The sequence below is a fragment of the Rhinoraja longicauda genome, unplaced genomic scaffold (assembly GCF_053455715.1).
Source record: "Rhinoraja longicauda isolate Sanriku21f unplaced genomic scaffold, sRhiLon1.1 Scf000094, whole genome shotgun sequence".
In the NCBI taxonomy this organism is placed as follows: domain Eukaryota; kingdom Metazoa; phylum Chordata; class Chondrichthyes; order Rajiformes; family Arhynchobatidae; genus Rhinoraja; species Rhinoraja longicauda.
The window spans coordinates 127,909-149,264 of NW_027601312.1; the positions used below are offsets into that span (position 1 = coordinate 127,909).

The 21,356-nt window shown below is 47.5% G+C and overlaps 1 protein-coding gene across 5 annotated transcripts in view; it reads right to left on the reverse strand.

Annotated features, from left to right (window-relative positions):
• The window catches only part of LOC144589981 (transmembrane protein 39B-like), a 56,416-nt gene extending 35,348 nt beyond the window's left edge, over window positions 1-21,068 (reverse strand). Inside the window, exons 1-5 of one of the 5 annotated variants that reach the window (XM_078394892.1) lie at window positions 20,798-21,068; window positions 20,202-20,260; window positions 18,812-18,998; window positions 12,573-12,792; window positions 3,607-3,690 (exon numbers count right to left, since the gene is read on the reverse strand). In XM_078394892.1, the coding sequence (XP_078251018.1) occupies window positions 3,607-3,690; window positions 12,573-12,792; window positions 18,812-18,987 (480 nt within the window). In that variant the 5' untranslated portion in view covers window positions 18,988-18,998; window positions 20,202-20,260; window positions 20,798-21,068. Of the gene's footprint in view, window positions 1-3,606; window positions 3,691-9,534; window positions 9,711-12,572; window positions 12,793-18,811; window positions 18,999-20,201; window positions 20,261-20,439; window positions 20,770-20,797 lie in introns of those variants that run through there. The other 4 variants (XM_078394894.1, XM_078394895.1, XM_078394893.1 and 1 more) reach the window with 4 other exon arrangements.
• Between the last annotated feature and the right edge of the window lie 288 nt (window positions 21,069-21,356).

Here is a 21,356-nt window from a genome sequence, read left to right on the forward strand (position 1 = left end):
TGTACCCATGCAGAACTCACTGACTTCATACACTTCACCTCCAATTTCCATCCTGCTCTTAAATATACTTGGACTATCTCCGACATCTCCCTCCCGTTTCTAGACCTCACCATCTCCATCACAGGAGATAGACTAGTGACTGACATCTACTATAAACCCACTGACCAGCACAGCTATCTGGACTACATTTCTTCCCACCCTGTCTCCTGCAAAACGTCTATCCCCTACTCCCAATTCCTCCGTCCACGCCCGGGATGAGGTGTTTCATACTAGGGCATCAGAGATGTCCTCATTCTTCAGGAAACAGGCCTTCCCCTCTTCCATTATAGATGAGGCTCTTCTACATCCCGCAGCTCCGCTCTTGCTCCCCCTCCCCCCATTCGTAACAAGGACAGAACCCCCTCATTCTCACCTTCCACCCCATCAGCCAGCATATCCAACAAATCATCCTCTAACATTTCCGTCACCTACAACAGGACCCACTACTGGCCACATCTTCCCATCTCCTCCCCTTTCTGCGTTCCGCAGAGACCGTTCCCTCCGTAACTCCCTGGTCCTTCCTACCCAAACCACCCCATCCACAGGCACATTCCACTGCAACCGCAGGAGATGCAACACCTGTCCCTTTACCTCCCCCCTGAACTCCATCCAAGGACCCAAACAGTCTTTCTAGGTGAGACAGAGGTTCACCTGCACCTCCTCCAACCTCATCTATTGTATCCGCTGCTCTAGATGTCAACTTCTTTGCATCGGCGAAACCAAACGCAGGCTCGGCGATCGTTTCACTCAACACCTTCGCTCAGTCTGTCTTAACCAACCTGATCTCCCGGTGGCTCAGCACTTCAACTCCCCCTCCCAGTCTGACCTTTCTGTCATGGGCCTCCTCCAGTGCCATAGTGAGGCCCACCGGAAATTGGAGGAACAGCACCTCATATTTCGCTTGGGCAGCTTGCAGCCCAGCGGTATGAACATTGACTTCTCCAACTTTAGATAGTTCCTCTGTCCCCCTCCTCCTTCCCAGTTCTCCCTCTATCTTCCTGTCTCCACCTATATTCTTCCTTTGTCCCGCCCCCCTGACATCAGTCTGAAGAAGGGTCTCGACCCGAAACGTCACCCATTCCTTCTCTCCTGAGATGCTGCCTGACCTGCTGAATTACTCCAGCATTTTGTGAAATAAATACCTTCAATTTGTACCAGCATCTGCAGTTATTTTCTTACACTACAAAATATTCTAAATGCGGTCAAAGTCTTAGACAACTGCAACATGACCTCCCAACTTCTATACTCAATACTGACTGATGAAGACCAATGTGCCAAAAATCGTTTTGACCATCTTATTTACCTGCGACTCGACCTTCAAGGAACCATGCACCTGCACTTAGATCCCCCTGCTCTACAGCACTCCCCAGAGGCCTACATTTTACTGTGTATGTCTTGCCCTTGTTAGACCTCAAAATGCAATACCTCACACTTCTGTATTAAATTCCATCAACCATTCCTCAGCCCACCAGGCCAATCGATCCAGATCCTGCTACAATCTTTAACAACCACCTTCACTATCTGCAAAATAACCCACGTTTGTATCATTAGCAAACTTGCTAATCTTGCCCTGTATGTTCTCATCCAAATCATTGATGTATATGACAAACAATAACTGGCCCAGCACCGAACCCCGAGACACACCACTAGTCACAGGCCTCCAATCTGAGAAGTAACCTTCCACCATCACCCTCTGCTTCCTTCCAGGGGGCCAATTTGCAATCCATTCAGCTATCTCTCCTTGGATCCCATGCAACTTTAGCTTACAGAGCAACCTACCATGCGGAACCTTGTCGAACGCCTGACAGACATCTAGGTACACAACATCTACAGCTCTGCCCTCATCACATCTTCAAAAAAAAAATCAGATTTGAGAGACACTACCTCCCATGTACAAAACCATGCTGACTATCACTAATCAGCCCTTGCCCATCCAAATGCCTGTATAACCTATCCCTCAGAACACTCTCTAGTAACTTTCCAACTACAGACGTTAAGCTCACCGGCCTATAGTTCCCAGCATTTTTCCTGCAGCCCTCCAGTCTTCCGGCACCTCTCCTGTATTTAAGGACGACTCGTAAATTTTAACCAGGGCTCTTGCAATTTCCTCTCTAGTTTACCGCAATGTCCTCAGATATATCTGATCACACCTTGAAGATTTGTCTACCTTCATGCACGATAGCACCTTCAGTACTTCTTCGACAGTAACACTGACTGCTTTCAAGATACTTCCATTAACTGCCCCAAGTTTCTCCATCCGACTGTCTTTCTCCTTGGTAAACACAGGAGAAATACTCATTGAGGACCTTGCCCATCTCCCGTGGCTCCACACAGAAATGACCGCTTTAATTCCTGAGGGGATCCAGTCTCTCTATAGTTATCCCTTTTCCACTTATATATTTATAAAATCTTTTGGGTTTTTCCTTAATGCTACCCGCCAGAACTATTTCCTGGCCCCTTTTTGCCCTTCTCATCTCCCTTTTTAGTTTCCTCGTTAAATCCAGAAACTCCACCAGGGATGCACTTGATCCCAGTTGCCTTTACCTGTCGCATGCATCCTTCTTGTTTTTGACCAATGCCTCAATTTCCCTTGTGAGCCAAGCTTCCTTACGTTTGCCTGTTTTGCCCTTCACTCTAACGGGGACGTACATATGCTGAGTACATATCCCACTTGGCTGATCTTCTTTTCCCCTCAAATAACCTGCCCCAGTCAACTTGAGTGAGACCTTGTCTCAAACCCTCAAAGTTGGCCTGATCCCAGTTTAGCATTTTAACATGTGGATCCTCTCCGTCCCTATCCATAACTATCTTAAACCTAATCGAACTGTGGTCACTGGTCCCAAAAGGCTCCCCCACAAACACTTCATTAGCTTGCCCTTCACAATACTAGATCCAGTGTTGTCCTCTCACGTGTCTACATACTGTTTAAGAAAACTCTCCTGAACACTTTTGAGGAATTGCACCCCATTTAAACGTTTCACACTATGATTTTCCCAGTCAATATTGGAAAGGTTAAAATCCCCTACTCTAACAAGCTTATTTGACCTACAGCTGTCTACAATCTCCTGTTATAAGTTCTAAACTCCATTGGCCATTTCGCAGCCCATATCTACAACTGATCTATCCATCTTTTGACATCCTTCACTGCCTGAAACTCCACAAATGTTGGTGTGGTCTGCAAATTTTTTAACCATCCCATCTACGTAAAAATCCTATATCCAAGCTTCGATCTCCAGTGACATTTATTTCCTTGGACTCGCTGATGTTACCTTCCTCCATCCGGGGATCAAGTTGGCTTCAGACTCTGACATTTTGGATTGATTCCTATTAATTTGATACAGAAAAACAGCAAGCAGATGTTCCTGATTTACTTTTGCCACACCCTGTCTTATGATGTTGAAAGCGGCTTTCCCCTTATTTTCTGGACCATTCTTATCACTTTCAATAACTGCCTTGAAACTTCCATTGTTGTTGCCATTATCACTAAAATGTTCCCCATTGACATTTCAACCACCTGTCAGCTAGATTTCTAATACTGACCTTGATTAAAAACTGCACGCTACTTACCTCTTTCACAACTGCTATAATAAAACGACGCGCCAATACAATAGTAATGAGGATTAATAAATTGTGATCAATCAGATGGAAGTTCTATAATGGAAAGAGAAGAAACAGTTCAGCCAAGGCAAATATTCTGGAGCAGCGATTTGTTTATTCAGACCATGAAACAAATTAAACAGACGTTTCATCTAATCTAACATTGGACTCTATATGTTCAATTAGTTAAATGATCATTGACAAAACATTACAGAATATACACAATTTTTTTAAACAACTAAAGAATCATGCAGACTTTACAGTGAAAATGTCCCCACTAGGAGATAATTTTAAACATTCTCACATAAAACTCCTAACAATATCAACAACCTACTACCAAATGTTCATGGAAACATTATGGAAATTTATATTGACATAGTTCTTTTCACAAGCAGAGTCATAGAAACATAGAAAATAGGTGCAGAAGGCACCTATTTCGATGCAGGTTGGGCGGCCACGGTGGCGCAGTGGTAGAGTTGCTGCCTTACAGTAAATGCAGCTCCAGAGACCCTGGCTTGACCCCGACTATGGGTGCTGTCTGTGCGGAGTTTGTATGTTCTCCCCCTGGGTTTCCTCCGATATCTTCGGTTTCCTCCCACACCCCAAAGACGTACAGGTTTATAGGTTAATTGACATGGCAAATGTAAAAAATGTCCCTGATGGGGGATAGTTAAGTGCGGGAATTGCTGGTCGGCGCGGACCCAATGGTCCGAAAGCATCTGTTCCATCTCTAAACTAAACTAAAGGAATAGGCCATTCGGCCCTTCGAGCCAGCACCGCCATTCAATGTGATCATGGCTGATCATCCAAAATCAGTACCCCGTTCCTGCTTTCCCACCTTATCCCTTGATTCCATGAGCCCCAAGAGCAATATATAACTCTCTCTTGAAAATATCTAGTGAATTGGGAGTTGGGAGCATAGAGTACCTCCTCTATTTATGCACTAACCCTAAACCTAATGAAACATTCACATTACCTTTGACTGAATTCACCAACTAGAAAGTTTGTTAATTTTTAGGACCTCAACTGTATTTTTGATGGCAGGTTGCACCCCCCCCCATCTTTAATGGGCCTTATGTTTCACTAAATTTGTACTGGCTTTTTACTCTTCCAGGAACATGCTATTCTTGATGTTATCCTTGCTAATCAAGAACCTGTCAATTTCTGCCTTAAAAGTAGCCAATGACTTGGCTTCCACAGCCCTCTGTGGCAATGACCTCCAAATATTCACCACCTTCTGACTACAGAAAGTGCTCATCTCCTTTCCAAAGGCACATCCTTTTATTTTGAGGCTATGCCCTCTGGTCCTAGATAGTGGAAACATCCTCTCCACATCCACTCTATCCAGGCCCCAAAGAGCTCCCCCCCCCCCCCCAATCCTTGTAAACTCCAGGAAGCACAGGCCCAGCGCCCTCAAACATGCATTATACATTAACCTAATCATTCCGGGGATGTTCACCACCCCACTTTACACAGTGGTCCCAATTTTGCCAGACCTGAGACTCTTTTCCTTCTTAACCTTTCTATTCTATTAGTTCTGGAAATTTGAGTAACTTCTCCTGCACTCTCCTTCCCTTTAACTTCATCCATACATTACCAATTTGTTTACCTTCACCCCCCATTATTTAGTTTAAAGCCCTATCTATGACCCTTGTTATGCAGTTTGCCAGGATCCTAACCCCAGCCAGGTTCAAGTGCAGTCCTTCCCATCGGAACAGCTCCATCTGTAGAGATGGTTCCCGGACACCATTGTATCTTTAACTACTTTAATGTACACATATCACTGCCCTAGCTGCACATGGTCTGTCACGATCACTGGAGCCCCTGCTAGGGGTGGGGAAGCTACAATTATACCAACCGGTGAGGGAGTGGTTAACATGGACATCGTCACTATCAATTAAAGGAGTACACACATATCATCTACATCCTTCCTCTACAAAACAAACAGTGAGTGACAGGGCGACCACGTCCCATGCGCTAGGGTAAATGCAGACAGTAAGGCACAGGAATACGGAATCACACGTAATCGCCGTAACGGACAGGCGGCCTGACCAGGCGACCAGACCGGGTCCGAACCTCGCCATCACCTCCTTCCCCGACGGGAACAAGCGGGGACGGTGCCGGGGCACGGGGTGGGCTACGGACGGGAGAACCCCTGGGCGATGAAGGCAGCGGGGGGGGCGGCGAGGAGGAGGAGGAGGGCGAGGAAGCCGGAGAAAACGGGACCGCAGCCGGAAGACGGACAGGAGAAGGACCGGGGGGGGGGGGGCCCAGAGGAGCGGGCAAGTCACTGGGCCGCGAAAGTGGCAGTGGAGGGGCATACGGAGCCGCCGGGGGAGGGATGGGCTCGTTCACGAGCCGGAGATGCTGGCGGGACCGGCGGTACACCTTGCCGTCATGGTTGACCAGGTACGAACGGGGGGAGCCAGCAGAACCGACGACCACGGCCAGTCTGGAGCGGCCAGAAATGGACCTCATACGGACGACCTGGCCGGGAAGAAGAGGGCGGAGGACACGGCAGGACTCGTCGTGGGAGCGCTTCTGAATACCGTGTCTGCGGGCAATGCGTTTCCGGACTAAGGCAGGTTTAAGGGCAGAGGGAGACAGGGACTGTTGAGACACCGGGACCGTGGGCCGCGTGACACGGGACATGAGACGCTGAGCCGGGGAACCCAGGGCATGATCGCGGGGGATGTTGCGGAGGTTCAGCAGGGCCAGGTAAATGTCGGAGCGGGACAGGCGGCAACGTTCCAACAGTCCTTTAGCGCTGCGGACCGCGCGCTCGGCCAGGCCGTTGCTCTGCGGGTATTCCGGGCTGCTGGTGTAGTGCCGAAAATTCCACCGTTCAGCAAAAGCACGGAACTCGGCGCTGGTGAACTGGCTGCCGTTGTCCGATTGCATGCTGGCTGGGGACCCGAAGGTGGCAAAGTGGCGGCGTAGCTTCTCGATGACCGCGGAGGAAGATAGGGAGTGGAGCTGGTCAACTTCAAACCAGCTGGAGTAAGAGTCAACTAGCACCAGAAAGTGCTTTCCGTGCCATTCGAAGATGTCGGTTGCCAGCGCGGACCAGGGCAGGTTAGGGGCTGGCTGCTGCAGGAGCGGCTGCCGCTGTTGCTGTGGAGCGAGGCTGTTGCAGGTAGGGCATGCGGAGACTCTATCTCGGAAATAGCGAGGCATGTCAGGCCAGAAGAACTGACTCTGAGCGATGGAAAGGGTCGCTTCGGCCCCGGGATGGCCACGATGAGCAGTTTCGAAATATTGTTCTTGTAGTGCTGCGGGCACCACCACCTTGTGCCCCTTCACAATCACACCCTCACGCAGCACCAACTCGTCACGAACCAGGAAGTAAGGCACCGCTGCGGCCGGCAGGGAAGAACGGCGGCCTGGCCAGCCCCGTTTGATGATCGCGGCCAGCTGTTGTAGCGAAGCGTCAGCTGCCGTGTGCTTGGCCAGGGACTTCAACTGACTGGAGGGCACGAAATTGACGTTTAGGACTATCAGATCGGACGCCTCGTATGGATGTCGGGTTGTGGATGGGAGGGGCGCCCGAGACAGCGTATCAGCAACAAACATGTCCTTGCCCTTTCGATAAACCACGGTGAAAGTAAAACGTTGTAGCTGGAGCATCATGCGCTGGAGCCGGGAGGAGGCCACGTGTATCGGCTTATTGAGGATGGTAACCAGAGGCTGGTGGTCCGTTTCAACAGTGAAGCAAGTGCCCAGGATATAGTCCTTGAATTTGGAGCAGGCAAAAACAACTGCCAGCAGCTCCTTCTCAATCTGGGCATAGCGTTGTTCCGCGGTCGTCATCGTGCGGGATGCATAGGACACCGGCAGTTGCACCCCGTCGTGGACCTGCAGGCAGGCGGCCCCTAGGCCAAACTTCGATGCATCACATGTGAGAACGATGGGGCGCTGGAGGTCAAAGTACTTCAACGTAGGCATGCTGATCAGCTTAGATTTGAGGGTGTCGAATGCTTTCTGGTGTTGCGGGAACCAGGCCCAGGCAGCGTCCTTTTTCACCAGGTCCCTCAGAGGGGCGCTCAGTTCACTCAGGTCGGGGATGAACTTTCCCAGGTAGTTGGCCATGCCCAAGAAGCGCTGTAGGCCAGGCACGTCAGCAGGTGCAGGCATCTCGGATATTGCGGCTGTCTTTTGCGGGTCGGGCTTCAGCCCTGATGCTGTGAAGACGTGTCCCACGTAGGTGACCTCAGGGACCCGGAACCGGCATTTCTTCGGGTTGAGCTTCAGGTTGACATCTCGGGCCCGCTGTAGCACCTGGCGAAGGTGGTGGTCGTGCTCAGCGACATTCTTCCCGTAAACCAGAATGTCGTCGACAATGATGGCACACGGGAGCCCAGCAAACAGTTGTTCCATGGTCCTTTGGAACACTTCGCTGGCAGAGTTGATCCCAAACGGCATGCGGAGGAAGCGGTACCTGCCGAAGGGGGTGCTGAAGGTCGTCAGGTGCGAGGATCGCTCGTCCAGAGGTATCTGCCAGAACGAGCTCTTGGCATCGAGAACCGAGAACACAGTGGCAGGGCCGACCTGTGCAGCAACATCCTCCACTGTCCGCATAGGATAATGCGGGCGCTTGATAGCCAAGTTCAAGTCCTTAGGGTTGATGCAGATCCGTAGTTCACTCTTATCCTTCTTCGCAGCGACGACCATAGTGGAGACCCACTGGGTGGGGACCGTTACTGGCTTCAAGATGCCCGTGGCCACCATCTCGAGAAGAGTGGACTCGACCTTGTCTCTCATGGCGAAGGATACCCGATGCGGGGGACGGACAACCGGCGTGATGTCGGGGTTGAGGGCAATCTTGTAGCTGCAGGGCAACTTCCCCAGCTTCGAGTCAAAACGGTCCGGGTACTCGGCCAGCGGGTTTAGGGGTGCCTCCACCATGTGGACATCGCTGTGGAATCTCACCAATCCGAGGTCCTGGCAGGCCTCCACGCCGAGCAGGGGGACACATTTACCGTCTAGCAGAAAGAAAGAAAGGGGCCGAGAGGTCTTCAGCACCTTGCAGTGGAGAGTGGCCTTCCCCACAGGAACAAGTACACCGCCCCCATATGCACGCAAAACAGCACTGTCTGTAGAAACGAGCTCATTATCTCTTATCTTCTTGAATAGGCTTGTTGACATAACATTGGCAGCAGCCCCCGTGTCCACCTTAGCAGAGAAGGCCATGCCATTCACCGTGACTCGGACGGTTGGGTCTGTTATCAGAGCAGGTGCACCTCGCAGGGAAAACACACTCATTTCGCTCTGGGAAGAGCCAGAGTCAGACAGGGGGAGTTCATCATGCTGGAGATGAGAACCAGACGCGGTATCATCACGTGTCAAGTAGCGAGAGGGTTTCTGCCGTGGCTGTGCAGGGTTCCCACGGGAACGGCAGGCCGCCGAAAAGTGGTTGGGCTTATTGCAGAGATTGCAGGTTTTCCCCATCGCCGGGCAGACATTAAAACGATGCGAAGTAAAGTTGCAGTTCGGACAGCGTTGGCGCGGCCTAGAGCTCGGCGTCGGGCTTGCCCTCTGTCGCCGAGGAGCAGAGGTGAAGCTAGCTGCGTGGACCACAGGGTCCGGTGGCTGTACAGCAGAGGAGACAGCCTCAGCTAAACGAGAGGCATACAACGCCTCATGGAATGTCAGATCAGGCTTACGTAGCAGCTCTGAGCGCAGCTTACCATCCCGTAGACCAAAGACCAAGATGTCGCGGGTTAGAGTCTCAGGGGTGAGGACGTGCAGGTCGCATCGGCGAGCCATTCGGCGCAGCGCGGCCACGAAATTGTCAACAGATTCCCCAGGGTTTTGGCGTCGGGAGATCAGTTTAAAACGCTCTAAGATGTGGTTCGTGGGGAGGTCACACATAGCCGTAAATTTAGCAAGCAGACATACCGGGTCCTGGACACTCTCGCCTTGTCCATAGATGAATGACTCCGACCGCTCAAGCGCTTCGGGACCAGCCAGGTTCAGTAAAAGGGAGGCTTTGACCGCAGGGGCCACGGCAGGGTGAGCGATTGTGGCATAATGCTCAAAGTCACGTCGGAACACACTCCAGCGATGAGTGATGTCTGCATCAAAGACCAAGATGTCAGGTTTGCGACAGGCAGAGGCCATCACGGCACAGGGAGGGGGAACTGGAACTAAGAAAACAAAACCCGACAAACTGAAGACGCAGGAAGAACCACTTCTGACACCATGTAGAGATGGTTCCCGGACACCATTGTATCTTTAACTACTTTAATGTACACATATCACTGCCCTAGCTGCACATGGTCTGTCACGATCACTGGAGCCCCTGCTAGGGGTGGGGAAGCTACAATTATACCAACCGGTGAGGGAGTGGTTAACATGGACATCGTCACTATCAATTAAAGGAGTACACACATATCATCTACACCATCCTTCCCCAATACTGGTGCCAATGTCCCACAAATTCAAATCCACTTCTCCCACATACTTTTAGGGCGGCACGGTAGCGCAGCGGTAGAGTTGCTGCTTTACAGCGAATGCAGCGCCGGAGACTCAGGTTCGATCCTGACTACGGGTGCTGTACTGTAAGGAGTTTGTACGTTCTCCCCGTGACCTGCGTGGGTTTTCTCCGAGATCTTCGGTTTCCTCCCACACTCCAAAGACGTACAGGTATGTAGGTTAATTGGCTGGGTAAATGTAAAAATTGTCCCTAGTGGGTGTAGGATAGTGTTAGTGTGCGGGGATTGCTGGGCGGCACGGACTTGGTGGGCCGAAAAGGCCTGTTTCCGGCTGTATATATATGATATGATATGATATGATACTTTTCTTTGAGCCACAAGTTCAACCCTTTAATCTGCTTGACGCCAATACCAAAGATAGATACAAAATGCCGGAGTAACTCAACAGGACAGGCAGCATCTCTGGAGAGAAGGAATGGGTGACATTTCGGGTGGAGACCCTTATTCAGACTGACGTTGGGGGGAGAGAGATAGATAGATAGATAGATAAGGAAGTGTGTAGGTGTGAGAACAGGGCAAAAGGAAAATGTAGAATAGATCTTTGTTGGCTGGGAGAAGGTAACGACAAAGCAAACAGATAAAATGTAGTCGGAGACAGTAAGACTGGTCAGAGAACTTGCCCTCTCTCCCCATCTCTCCCCCTTGCCAGTTCTCCGACAAGCCTGTCCCTCTGAGTTACTCCAGCATTGTGTCCATCTTTGGTTCCTTCATACACACCCGATACGATGAACTTCGTTTATCCCAGGAGGGAAGTTGATCTGCCAACAGTCATAAAACACAAAATACATGAATATGAAATTAAAGAATGACCCTGTGCCAATTTGATCGTGGCTCAGGTAGCAATCTATAGATTATTACCTTTTTGGTAGGGTATGAAACCGTGGAGAGGTATCTTACATGTTCCGATAAGATCACCTCTCATTTTTCTAAACTACAAATAACTCAGACCCAGCTTCTTCAGCTACTTCTGATAGGACAATGCCTCAAGCTAACAATTTGTTTGGTGAGTATAAGAAAATAACTGCAGATGCTGGTACAAATCGATTTATTCAGACTGAAGAAGGGTCTCGACCCGAAACGTCACCCATTCCTTCTCTCCCGAGATGCTGCCTGACCTGCTGAGTTACTCCAGCATTTTGTGAATAAATCAATTTGTTTGGTGAGCCTTGTTTGGATTGCTTCCAATGCCAATATATCCTTTCTTAAACAATTCCAATAAGCATTAAAAACAAGTAGTCCCAGCATTTGTCCCTGGTGAACAACACTATCAACAATCCTTCAGTGTGAAATAATGTTTAGAGTCTCTGCTTTCTACCTTTAAGCCATTTTCCTGCCAATATGGATATGAGATTAATTCTATGAGGTTCAATTCACAAATCACTTTTGATTTTTATCAAATACTATCAGGTACCATCATAACAATTAAGAGACATTTGGACAGGTACAAGGATAGGGTAGGTTTAACATGTTTTGGGCTAAGCACGGGCAGGTGGGACTGATGTAAATGGGGCATATTTATCAGTGTGGGCAAGTTGGCCAAAAGACCTGTTTCCATGCTGTATGACTTTGTGACTCTAAATACACACTTATTACATTGCCTTCATTAACCTACTGTTACCACATCAAACAATTTAATAGTCCAAAACGGATTGTTCGCACAGCTGAGAAGGTTGTTGGCTGCAGCCTTCACCCCTCCCATTGACGAACTGCACACTGCAAGGGCCAGGAAGCGAGCGGGCAAGATCATCTCTGACCCCTCTCACCCTGGCCACAAACTCTTTGAAACACTTCCCTCTGGAAGCCGACTCCGGACTGTCAAAGCAGCCACAGCCAGACATAAAAACAGCTTTTTTTCCACGAGTGCTAGTTCAACTCAATAACCAATGTCTGTAATCTCTTTTTTGCTCTGGTTTATTTTCACCCACATGTTTAGACCGTAATGGTGGATCCTTATTGTTTTGATGTGTTTATGCTTTATTCTTCATTGTAAACTGTATGTTTGTGTTGTCATTTGTGAGCGGAGCACCAAGGCACATTCCTTGTATATGCATACTTGGCCAATAAACTTATTCATTCATTCAAAAAGATTAGCTTTTAACAAATCCGCCACGTCTCCTCTTTCTCAATTCAAAGTCCTCCAGCTGTTATTAAAGTTTTCCCGGAAGCCCAAAGCACCAAGCTCCCAACAGAGCACAATAGGAGCAGTGGACATTATGGCAGCATTTGTTGTTCTAGATACAGACAATATAGCAGTTAAAGAAATTGCTAGAACAATGTTATGAATTTCAAAGCAGAATATATATTAACGGAATTACATTTTCCTTCATAGGATGTGCTTAAACTTGAATGTCCTATTAGGTATTTGGAATTTATTAAAACATTTGATCTAAAGAACTCATAAATCATCATAAATAAATGTTAGAATAATAACCCGTTACCCACCAGTGATGTAAATGAGGGCGGATGAGCAGGGGGATACCACCATACTGTTTTATAGATGTTGATATAATGAACAAACACAGCTATGAGGTGGCAGAAGAGAAGATGAAGTTCAAATAGAATGCTTTTCTCAAGAGGTAGTTCAGGAATCTTGCTGTGTTTCAAAGGAATCACAGTCTGGGTTGCGAGGGGAGGACTTATCAAGCCAGTTCCCGACCCACTCCTAAAATAAAGAAACAAAAAAAGAAATCAGCTGATGTGATATTTCATTTGATGTTATAAGGCCACCAGTGGCATGACATTATCTATGAGAAATTAAAGAAATCACACAATTACTTAATCAAACATTATTTTTCACTTCTCACGGTAAATTAGTATATTTTCCCTCCTCACCCAGCTTTACTAGTACATGAACAAAAAACAAGGTGCTGGAGAAACTAGGCAGATCAGACAGCATCTGTAGAGGGAAAGGATCTTACTGCAGAAAACCATTCAAATACAAAATATGCATTTGATCATTGGGCTGCTGTTCAGCAGAAACAACCAGTTAAATTCACTCTTTCAGAATTAGTTCTTTAGTCCCAGATATCATAGCTTTTCAAGTACAAAGCATAGATTGCTTGAAACATGACAGTTTAGGTCTTTCAGGTGGTGAACTACTCTCTCTAGATGGTGTGTCGTAACCTGACCACCTCCTCAATCCTTTTACCAGTTACTGTACAGTCTCGACCTGAAATGTCATCCATTCCTTCCATTAGTCCCCTGATCTGATAAGGGGACTAGAGGTAAAAGAGCCATTAGGAGGCAGTGATCACAACATGATAAGTTTTACTCTGCAAATGGAAAGGCAGAAGGGAAAATCGGAAGTGTCGGTATTACAGTATAGCAAAGGGGATTACAGAGGCATGAGGCAGGAGCTGGCCAAAATTGACTGGAAGGAGGCCCTAGCAGGGAAGACGGTAGAACAGCAATGGCAGGTATTCCTGGGAATAATGCAGAGGTTGCAGGATCAATTTATTCCAAAGAGGTGGAAAGACTCTAAGGGGAGTAAGAGACACCTGTGGCTGACAAGGGAAGTCAGGGACAGCATAAAAATTAAGGAGAGGAAGTATAACATAGCAAAGAAGAGTGGGAAGACAGAGGATTGGGACTCTTTTAAAGAGCAACAAAAGTTAACTAAAAAGGCAATACGGGGAGAAAAGATGAGGTACGAGGGTAAACTAGCCAATAATATAAAGGAGGATAGCAAAAGTTTTTTTAGGTACGTGAAGAGGAAAAAAATAGTCAAGGCAAATGTGGGTCCCTTGAAGACAGAAGCAGGGGAATTTATTATGGGGAACAAAGAAATGGCAGACGAGTTAAACCGTTACTTTGGATCTGTCTTCACTGAGGAAGATACACACAATCTCCCAAATGTTCTAGGGGCCGGAAAACCTAGGGTGATGGAGGAACTGAAGGAAATCCACATTAGGCAGGAAATGGTTTTGGGTAGACTGATGGGACTGAAGGCTGATAAATCCCCAGGGCCTGATGGCCTGCATCCCAGAGTACTTAAGGAGGTGGCTCTAGAAATAGTGGAAGCATTGGAGATCATTTTTCAATGTTCTATAGATTCAGGATCAGTTCCTGTGGATTGGAGGATAGCAAATGTTATCCCACTTTTTAAGAAAGGAGGGAGAGAGAAAACGGGTAATTATAGACCAGTTAGTCTGACATCAGTGGTGGGGAAGATGCTGGAGTCAATTATAAAAGACGAAATTGCTGAGCATTTGAATAGCAGTAACGGGATCATTCCGAGTCAGCATGGATTTACGAAGGGGAAATCATGCTTGACAAATCTACTGGAATTTTTTGAGGATGTAACTAGGAAAATTGACAAGGGAGAGTCAGTGGATGTGGTGTACCTCGACTTTCAGAAAGCCTTCGACAAGGTCCCACATAGGAGATTAGTGGGCAAAATTAGGGCACATGGTATTGGGGGTAGGATACTGACATGGATAGAAAATTGGTTGACAGACAGAAAGCAAAGAGTGGGGATAAATGGGTCCCTTTCGGAATGGCAGGCAGTGACCAGTGGGGTACCGCAAGGTTCGGTGCTGGGACCCCAGCTATTTACGATATACATTAATGACTTAGACGAAGGGATTAAAAGTACCATTAGCAAATTTGCAGATGATACTAAGTTGGGGGGTAGTGTGAATTGTGAGGAAGATGCAATAAGGCTGCAGGGTGACTTGGACAGGTTGGGTGAGTGGGCGGATACATGGCAGATGCAGTTTAATGTAGATAAGTGTGAGGTTATTCACTTTGGAAGTAAGAATAGAAACGCAGATTATTATCTGAATGGTGTCAAGTTAGGAGGAGGGGGAGTTCAACGAGATCTGGGTGTCCTAGTGCATCAGTCAATGAAAGGAAGCATGCAGGTACAGCAGGCAGTGAAGAAAGCCAATGGAATGTTGGCCTTCGTAACAAGAGGAGTTGAGTATAGGAGCAAAGAGGTCCTTCTACAGTTGTACCGGGCCCTGGTGAGACCGCACCTGGAGTACTTTGTGCAGTTTTGGTCTCCAAATTTGAGGAAGGATATTCTTGCTATGGAGGGCGTGCAGCGTAGGTTCACTAGGTTAATTCCCGGAATGGCGGGACTGTCGTATGTTGAAAGGCTGGAGCGATTGGGCTTGTATACACTGGAATTTAGAAGGATGAGGGGGGATCTTATTGAAACATATAAGATAATTAGGGGATTGGACACATTAGAGGCAGATAACATGTTCCCAATGTTGGGGGAGTCCAGAACAAGGGGCCACAGTTTAAGAATAAGGGGTAGGCCATTTAGAACGGAGATGAGGAAGAACTTTTTCAGTCAGAGGGTGGTGAAGGTGTGGAATTCTCTGCCTCAGAAGGCAGTGGAGGCCAGTTCGTTGGATGCTTTCAAGAGAGAGCTGGATAGAGCTCTTAAGGATAGCGGAGTGAGGGGGTATGGGGAGAAGGCAGGAACGGGGTACTGATTGAGAGTGATCAGCCATGATCGCATTGAATGGCGGTGCTGGCTCGAAGGGCTGAATGGCCTACTCCTGCACCTATTGTCTATTGTCTATTGTCCAGAGATATGCTGCCTGTCGCGCTGAGTTACTTCAGCATTTTGTGTCTATTGCACAGCTCACACAACATTTTTTCAGAGCAACAATTTCAAGCTCAGACAATATGCTTGTAAACCTCATCCAAATACTTCCCAATACAATCATGATGCCTTTCCTGTATCATAGAGTCCGAGCCATGCAGCACAGAAACAGACCGTTTGGCTGACGATGTCCACGTTAAAAGTTGCACATAACCCACACCAATACTATTTGTCCATATTAAGTTCATAACCTTCCAAGTCTTGGTGATTCAAGGACTCAAACGGAATGCTTTTTAAATATTGAGTATCTGCCTCCACCACCCAAGGCACTTAAGTATGCTGATTAGGTATCTTGGGGTCCAAGTCAAGTTTCCCGAAAGTTGCAACACAGATTGAAAGGGTGATGAAGCAGATATATAGCACAATTCTCTTGATAGGTCAGACCACAGAATATAACAGTCGGGATGGAGACAGAAGAGAATGCAGATTCTGGAGGAAAAGACAAACTGCTAGAGGAACTAAGTGGGCTTGGCAACATCTGCAGAGGGAAATGGACAGAGAACATTATAGGTCAGAAGTCTGTATCTAGACTGAAAGAGTGGAGGGAGGATAGCCAGTATAAAAAGGTTAGGGAGTGGGGTAAGATTTGGCAGAGGGATCCTGTTGAGATGGGGTAGATTGGTGAATGGAGTCAGTTGGGGAAGAGTGATGGAAACAGCAACAGATACTGGGAAGTGATTAGTGGAGGGAACAAAGGGCTGCAGATGAAGGAATTAGAGAGGAAAGGAATGGAGAGTCATCAATGAAGCAGAGAAAGAATTTGAGAGTAATTTTGGAACAAAGATGCGCACTTAACCAATAAAGAGGCAGGTGAACATGGGTCTCATGTAAGTGCCCACTGTTGTCTTTGATTAGTAGAAAGTGGGAGTTGAAAGAGAATTTATTCAAGGTAAGTGCAGATTCTACTAGGTAGAAGAACGTGTTGGCAATTGGAGAAATAGAGAACACCAAGACCTTCCTGATGGGAGCAGAATGTGTTGGGATTGGACATCCATGGTGAAGATGAGGTTGCAGGGGACAGGAAATTGGATTTGTTGAAATGGTGGAGAGCAAGTGAGGTTTTCCAGATGCAGAAAATGATGGGAGAGACATCAAGAAGATAAAGAGTCAAATTAGGAGGAATTCAGTGTGCCAAGAGCATGCAGAAACAACGTGCCTGGCAGTGCTGTCTTGTTTATTCATTGGGTAGGAGATAGAAACAAGCAGTAGTGGATTTGTGAATCATAAGGTTGGAGGTTGCGGAGAGAGATCACAAATGACCAGATCTGTGATGGCATGGAGACAGTGGCCTGGTATTCATTGGGGGAACATGATCAAGAGGTATGAGGGATGTTGTGTTCCCACTTTAGGGTAGATAATCAAAATAGATGGTGTTATAAACAATGAAGACGATTATTCCAAAATTACAATAAGATCTTGAACAGCTCATCAAGCAGACAGAGGATTGGTTAACAAAGTTTAATTCAGATAAATGAGCAGTATTGCTTTTTGGGAAGTCAAACCATGGCAGGATCTACACAGTGAATGTTAGTATCTTTGAAAGCTTTTTAGAGCAGATAGATCTTGCAGTACGAGTACATAGTTATCTGAAAGTCGCAGCCCATTCCTCAGGCTAGTTAAGAATCTTGACGTGTTGCCCTTTATCAGTCAGGGAATTGAGTACAGAATATGGGAAGCTCTGTTCTAGGAAGGAACTGTAGATGCTGGTTTAAACTGAAGATAGACACAAAGTTGGAGGAACTCAGCAGGTCAGACAGCATCTCTGGAGAAAAGGAATAGGTGATGTTTTGTGTCAAGACCCTTCTTCAGACTGAGAGTCAGGGGATTCTCTCTCAGTGGACTCCCTTACTCTCAGTCTGAAGAAGTTATGTTATAGTTGAACAAAACATTGGTGAGACTTTTGGAGCATGGTATTCAGTTCTGGTCACCCAATATAGGAAAGATGTCAATATGCTGGGAGAGTGCAGCAGATTTACGAGGATGTTGCCAGGGCCCAGAACCTAAGCTGCAGGGAGAGGTTAGGCAGATTAGAACATTATTCCTTGTAGTCAGAAGGGGGTGATGTGCAGAAATACATAAAATTATGAGGGGAATAAATAAGGTGAATGTTTAGTTTAGAGATACATCATGGAGAGAGAGTCCTCAGTCAACAAGTCCACAATGATCATTCATCAACCATTCACACTAGTTCTATGCTGTCCTATCTTCTCATCCAGTCCTTACAAACTAGGGGAAATTTACAATGCCCCAAGTCACCCACAAACCCACTTGTTTTTGGGATGGGAGAGGAAACTAGAGCACCCAGAAGAAACCTACATGGCCACAGGTTGAACATCCACACTCCACATTCGGGGTTAGGATCAGGTCTCTGATGCTATGAGGCGGCAGCTCTACCAACTGCACCACTGTATCACCCAGAATCTTTTTCTTAGAGTAGGGAATTCAAGAACTAGAGGGCACAGGTTTAAGGTATGAGGGGAGATTTAATAAGAATCTGAGGGGCAACCTGTTCACACAAAGCGTAGGGGGTGGGGGGTGGAATGAGCTGCCAGAGGAAGTGATTGAGGCAGGTACAATAACAACATTTACAATATATTTGTACGGGTATATGGACAGGAAAAGTTTAGAGGGATACAAGCCAAACGTAGCAAACAGCACTAGCTTGGATGGGGTCTCCTGGTCAACAAGGACAAAATGAACTGAAGAACCTGTTTTCATGCTCTGACTCTATCACAAATTATCGGCGTCCCAGCACGGATCCCTGTGGAACATCGTTGACACAGACCTTCAGCTAGAATGAAACCATTTCACCAAAGATTTAGATATAATAGTGCTACAAATTTAAATTATTCCTTCATGTTAATAGATTTAAATCTTGTATGTTTAATAATAATAATAATAATAATAATAGTAATTTTGGAAATCATATTGCAATTGTACCAGAAGTCAAACACATGCATGGCATTTTCATAATTCCAAGATGCAAATCTATCCCACTCCCATGAAAAAATAATAGACCAGTCAATAATACTATACAGAAGGCTCCAGGAATGATTTTCTTTACCTGGTTCTTGACCGTACTCCTGTAATGGGCGAGCTGGTAGAATAGCCAGAACCTCCTAATGTTCCAGATTCATTGAGTGGTGTTCTGCAATACGATGTCCTACTTGGCCCTCTTCTGCCACCTGCCATGCCAAAAGATGGAACTTTATTTTTCACCCTTGATGTTTTATCTTGCATTCAAGGGCTTGCTGTAATGGAATAGAACAAAATGTATTTTACATCACCATCTATATTTCTTGGTATTGAATCACAGGACTTGTGGAAACTATCATAACAGTAAACATTAGTTCCACAATCAAAGGATAAACGTTGCCCATGACAGGAAGATAGTAGGAAATCTTGCCTCATAGCAGAGGTGCCAAAAGCTAAAGGGGATAGGTTAAGGGTAAGTAGTTTGGAGGGAATTGGAGGAAGACATTTCATCCACTCAAGGGCTGGTTGGACCTGAAATGCATTGGCTGACCAGGTTGCAGAAGCTGGTCTAGAGCATCTCTAGAGTAATGGAATGGGTGACGTTTCAGGTCGAGACCCTTCTTCAGAGGGCGTCGTCCCGTCACCCAATGCTTCTCTCCAGAGATGCTGCCTATCCCACTGAGTTACTCCAACTTTGTGTCCTGATCTAAACTAGTTCCCTTTGCCTACATTTGGCCCATATCCCTCAACCTTTCCTCTCCGTGTACCTGTCCAATTGTCTTTTAAATGCTTTTATAGCTCCTGCTTCATCTATTTCCTTCGGCAGCTAGTTTCATATACCATCACCTTTTGTGTGAAAATGTTACTCCCTCAGGTTCTCATTAAATCTTATCCCTCTCACATTAAACCAATGTCCTTTGGTTTTTTGATTCCCCTGCCCTATGTAAAAGACCCATGCATTCATCATATCTATTCGCCTCATGATTCTATACACCGGAGATCATCACTCAACCTCCTGAGCTCCTGCCCAACTTCTCCCTATAGGTCAACACCTCGAGTCCTGGCAACATCTTTATAAATCATCTCCCCTTCTTCAGAGGGTCTCAACCCGAAACATCACCCATTCCTTCTCTCCAGAGATGCTGCCTCTCCTGCCGAGTTCCTCCAGCTTTTTGTGTCTATCTTCGTCTTAAATCAGCATCTGCAGTTCCTTCCTATACATAGTTTAGAAGGGGCATCTTGGTCAACAAGTTGGGCTGAAGGGTCTGTTTCCGTGCTGTACAGATCCAAATGTACTTTCGCCTGGGGCTATTTGATATGACAAATTACAATTGGGAATTCTGATTAAATTCTTCCATCGCCCAGAAAATCAATGGTGAGAATTGCCAACAACTGTACCCCAAAAAAGAGGCCATTTTAGCAATTGATGTGCCATCTGTAACCAAAGTGATCTGTCCATTCCTTCCACAGATGCTTACCCACTGAATTCCTCCAGCACTTTGATTTTTGATCAAGATTTCGGCCTCAGCAGTTTCACCTTGAAGAAACAAAGAATTGGACACGAGGAACGTGGATAGGCGACATTTCGGATAGAGACCCTTCAACTAATTGTTGAAGTAAACTTCTATCTGTATTAGGCAAATACAAGCAAGGCATTACTGGTAGCTGAATCTTTCAGGGGAATACCGACACAGTAATTAATAAGTATACACTAACCAACGTGGTACTGAGATCGTATGCATGCAACTATGCTGCAGCGTGCAGTTTCCTTTGTCCGATCCTGCACACACCAGCCCCTGTAACTCGTCGTCAAGGAGACTTGCATGAAGCGATGTTGTGGTGGGAACCACTGGGAGAGGTGGAGGGCGAGCTCTGCCACCGCGGCCATCTATCTCCGGAGAGGGAAGCCTCGCCTCGGGGAGGACACTGGGTTTCAAGAGGAGACCACCGATGTCGAACAGCTCCGGCTCCAGCGCTGGCAGAGAGAGGCGCCGGGCTGGATCGGGCTTGAAACAACAGAGCGGCCGCTCCCACGCCTGTGGCACAAACTAACCGTCTTTCAACGACAACTCACCGGACTTGCGGCGCATCGAGCCCCGCGGCGCTGTCGGTGAAGACGCTGCCGGTGAACGAGAAGACGCCGGTAGAGCCGGAGCGGGTGAAGGCGGGGGAGGGGGCTGGACCCGGAGCGGGCGGAGACGGGGCCCGGAGTCGGTTAAGGGCGGGCGGGGACGGGGCCCGGAGCGGGTGAGGGCGGGGACGGGGACCGGAGCGGGTGAAGGGCGGGCGGGGAGCGGGTGAAGGCGGGGACGGGGCCCAGAGCGGCAGTGCCTCGCGTCGGAGTGAGCCGGGCCTTCTAACCCAGCGCGCGTGCGCGGGCAGAGCGCGCCACACACGCCCGACGTGCTTACGTCACACGGCCATTGTGTTTCGTGCACGTCCCGCGCGCCCCCGACACATAAAAACGGACAACAGGTGAATCTGTTGGGAAAACAAGGTACAGACGCCGGTTTAAATAGAAGGCGGACACACACAGTGCGCGGGAGCAACTCAGCGGGTCAGGCAGCGTCTGTGGGGACAGGGAACGGGGATGTTTCGGGTCGAGACCCTTCCTCCCATTCACTTACAAAGCC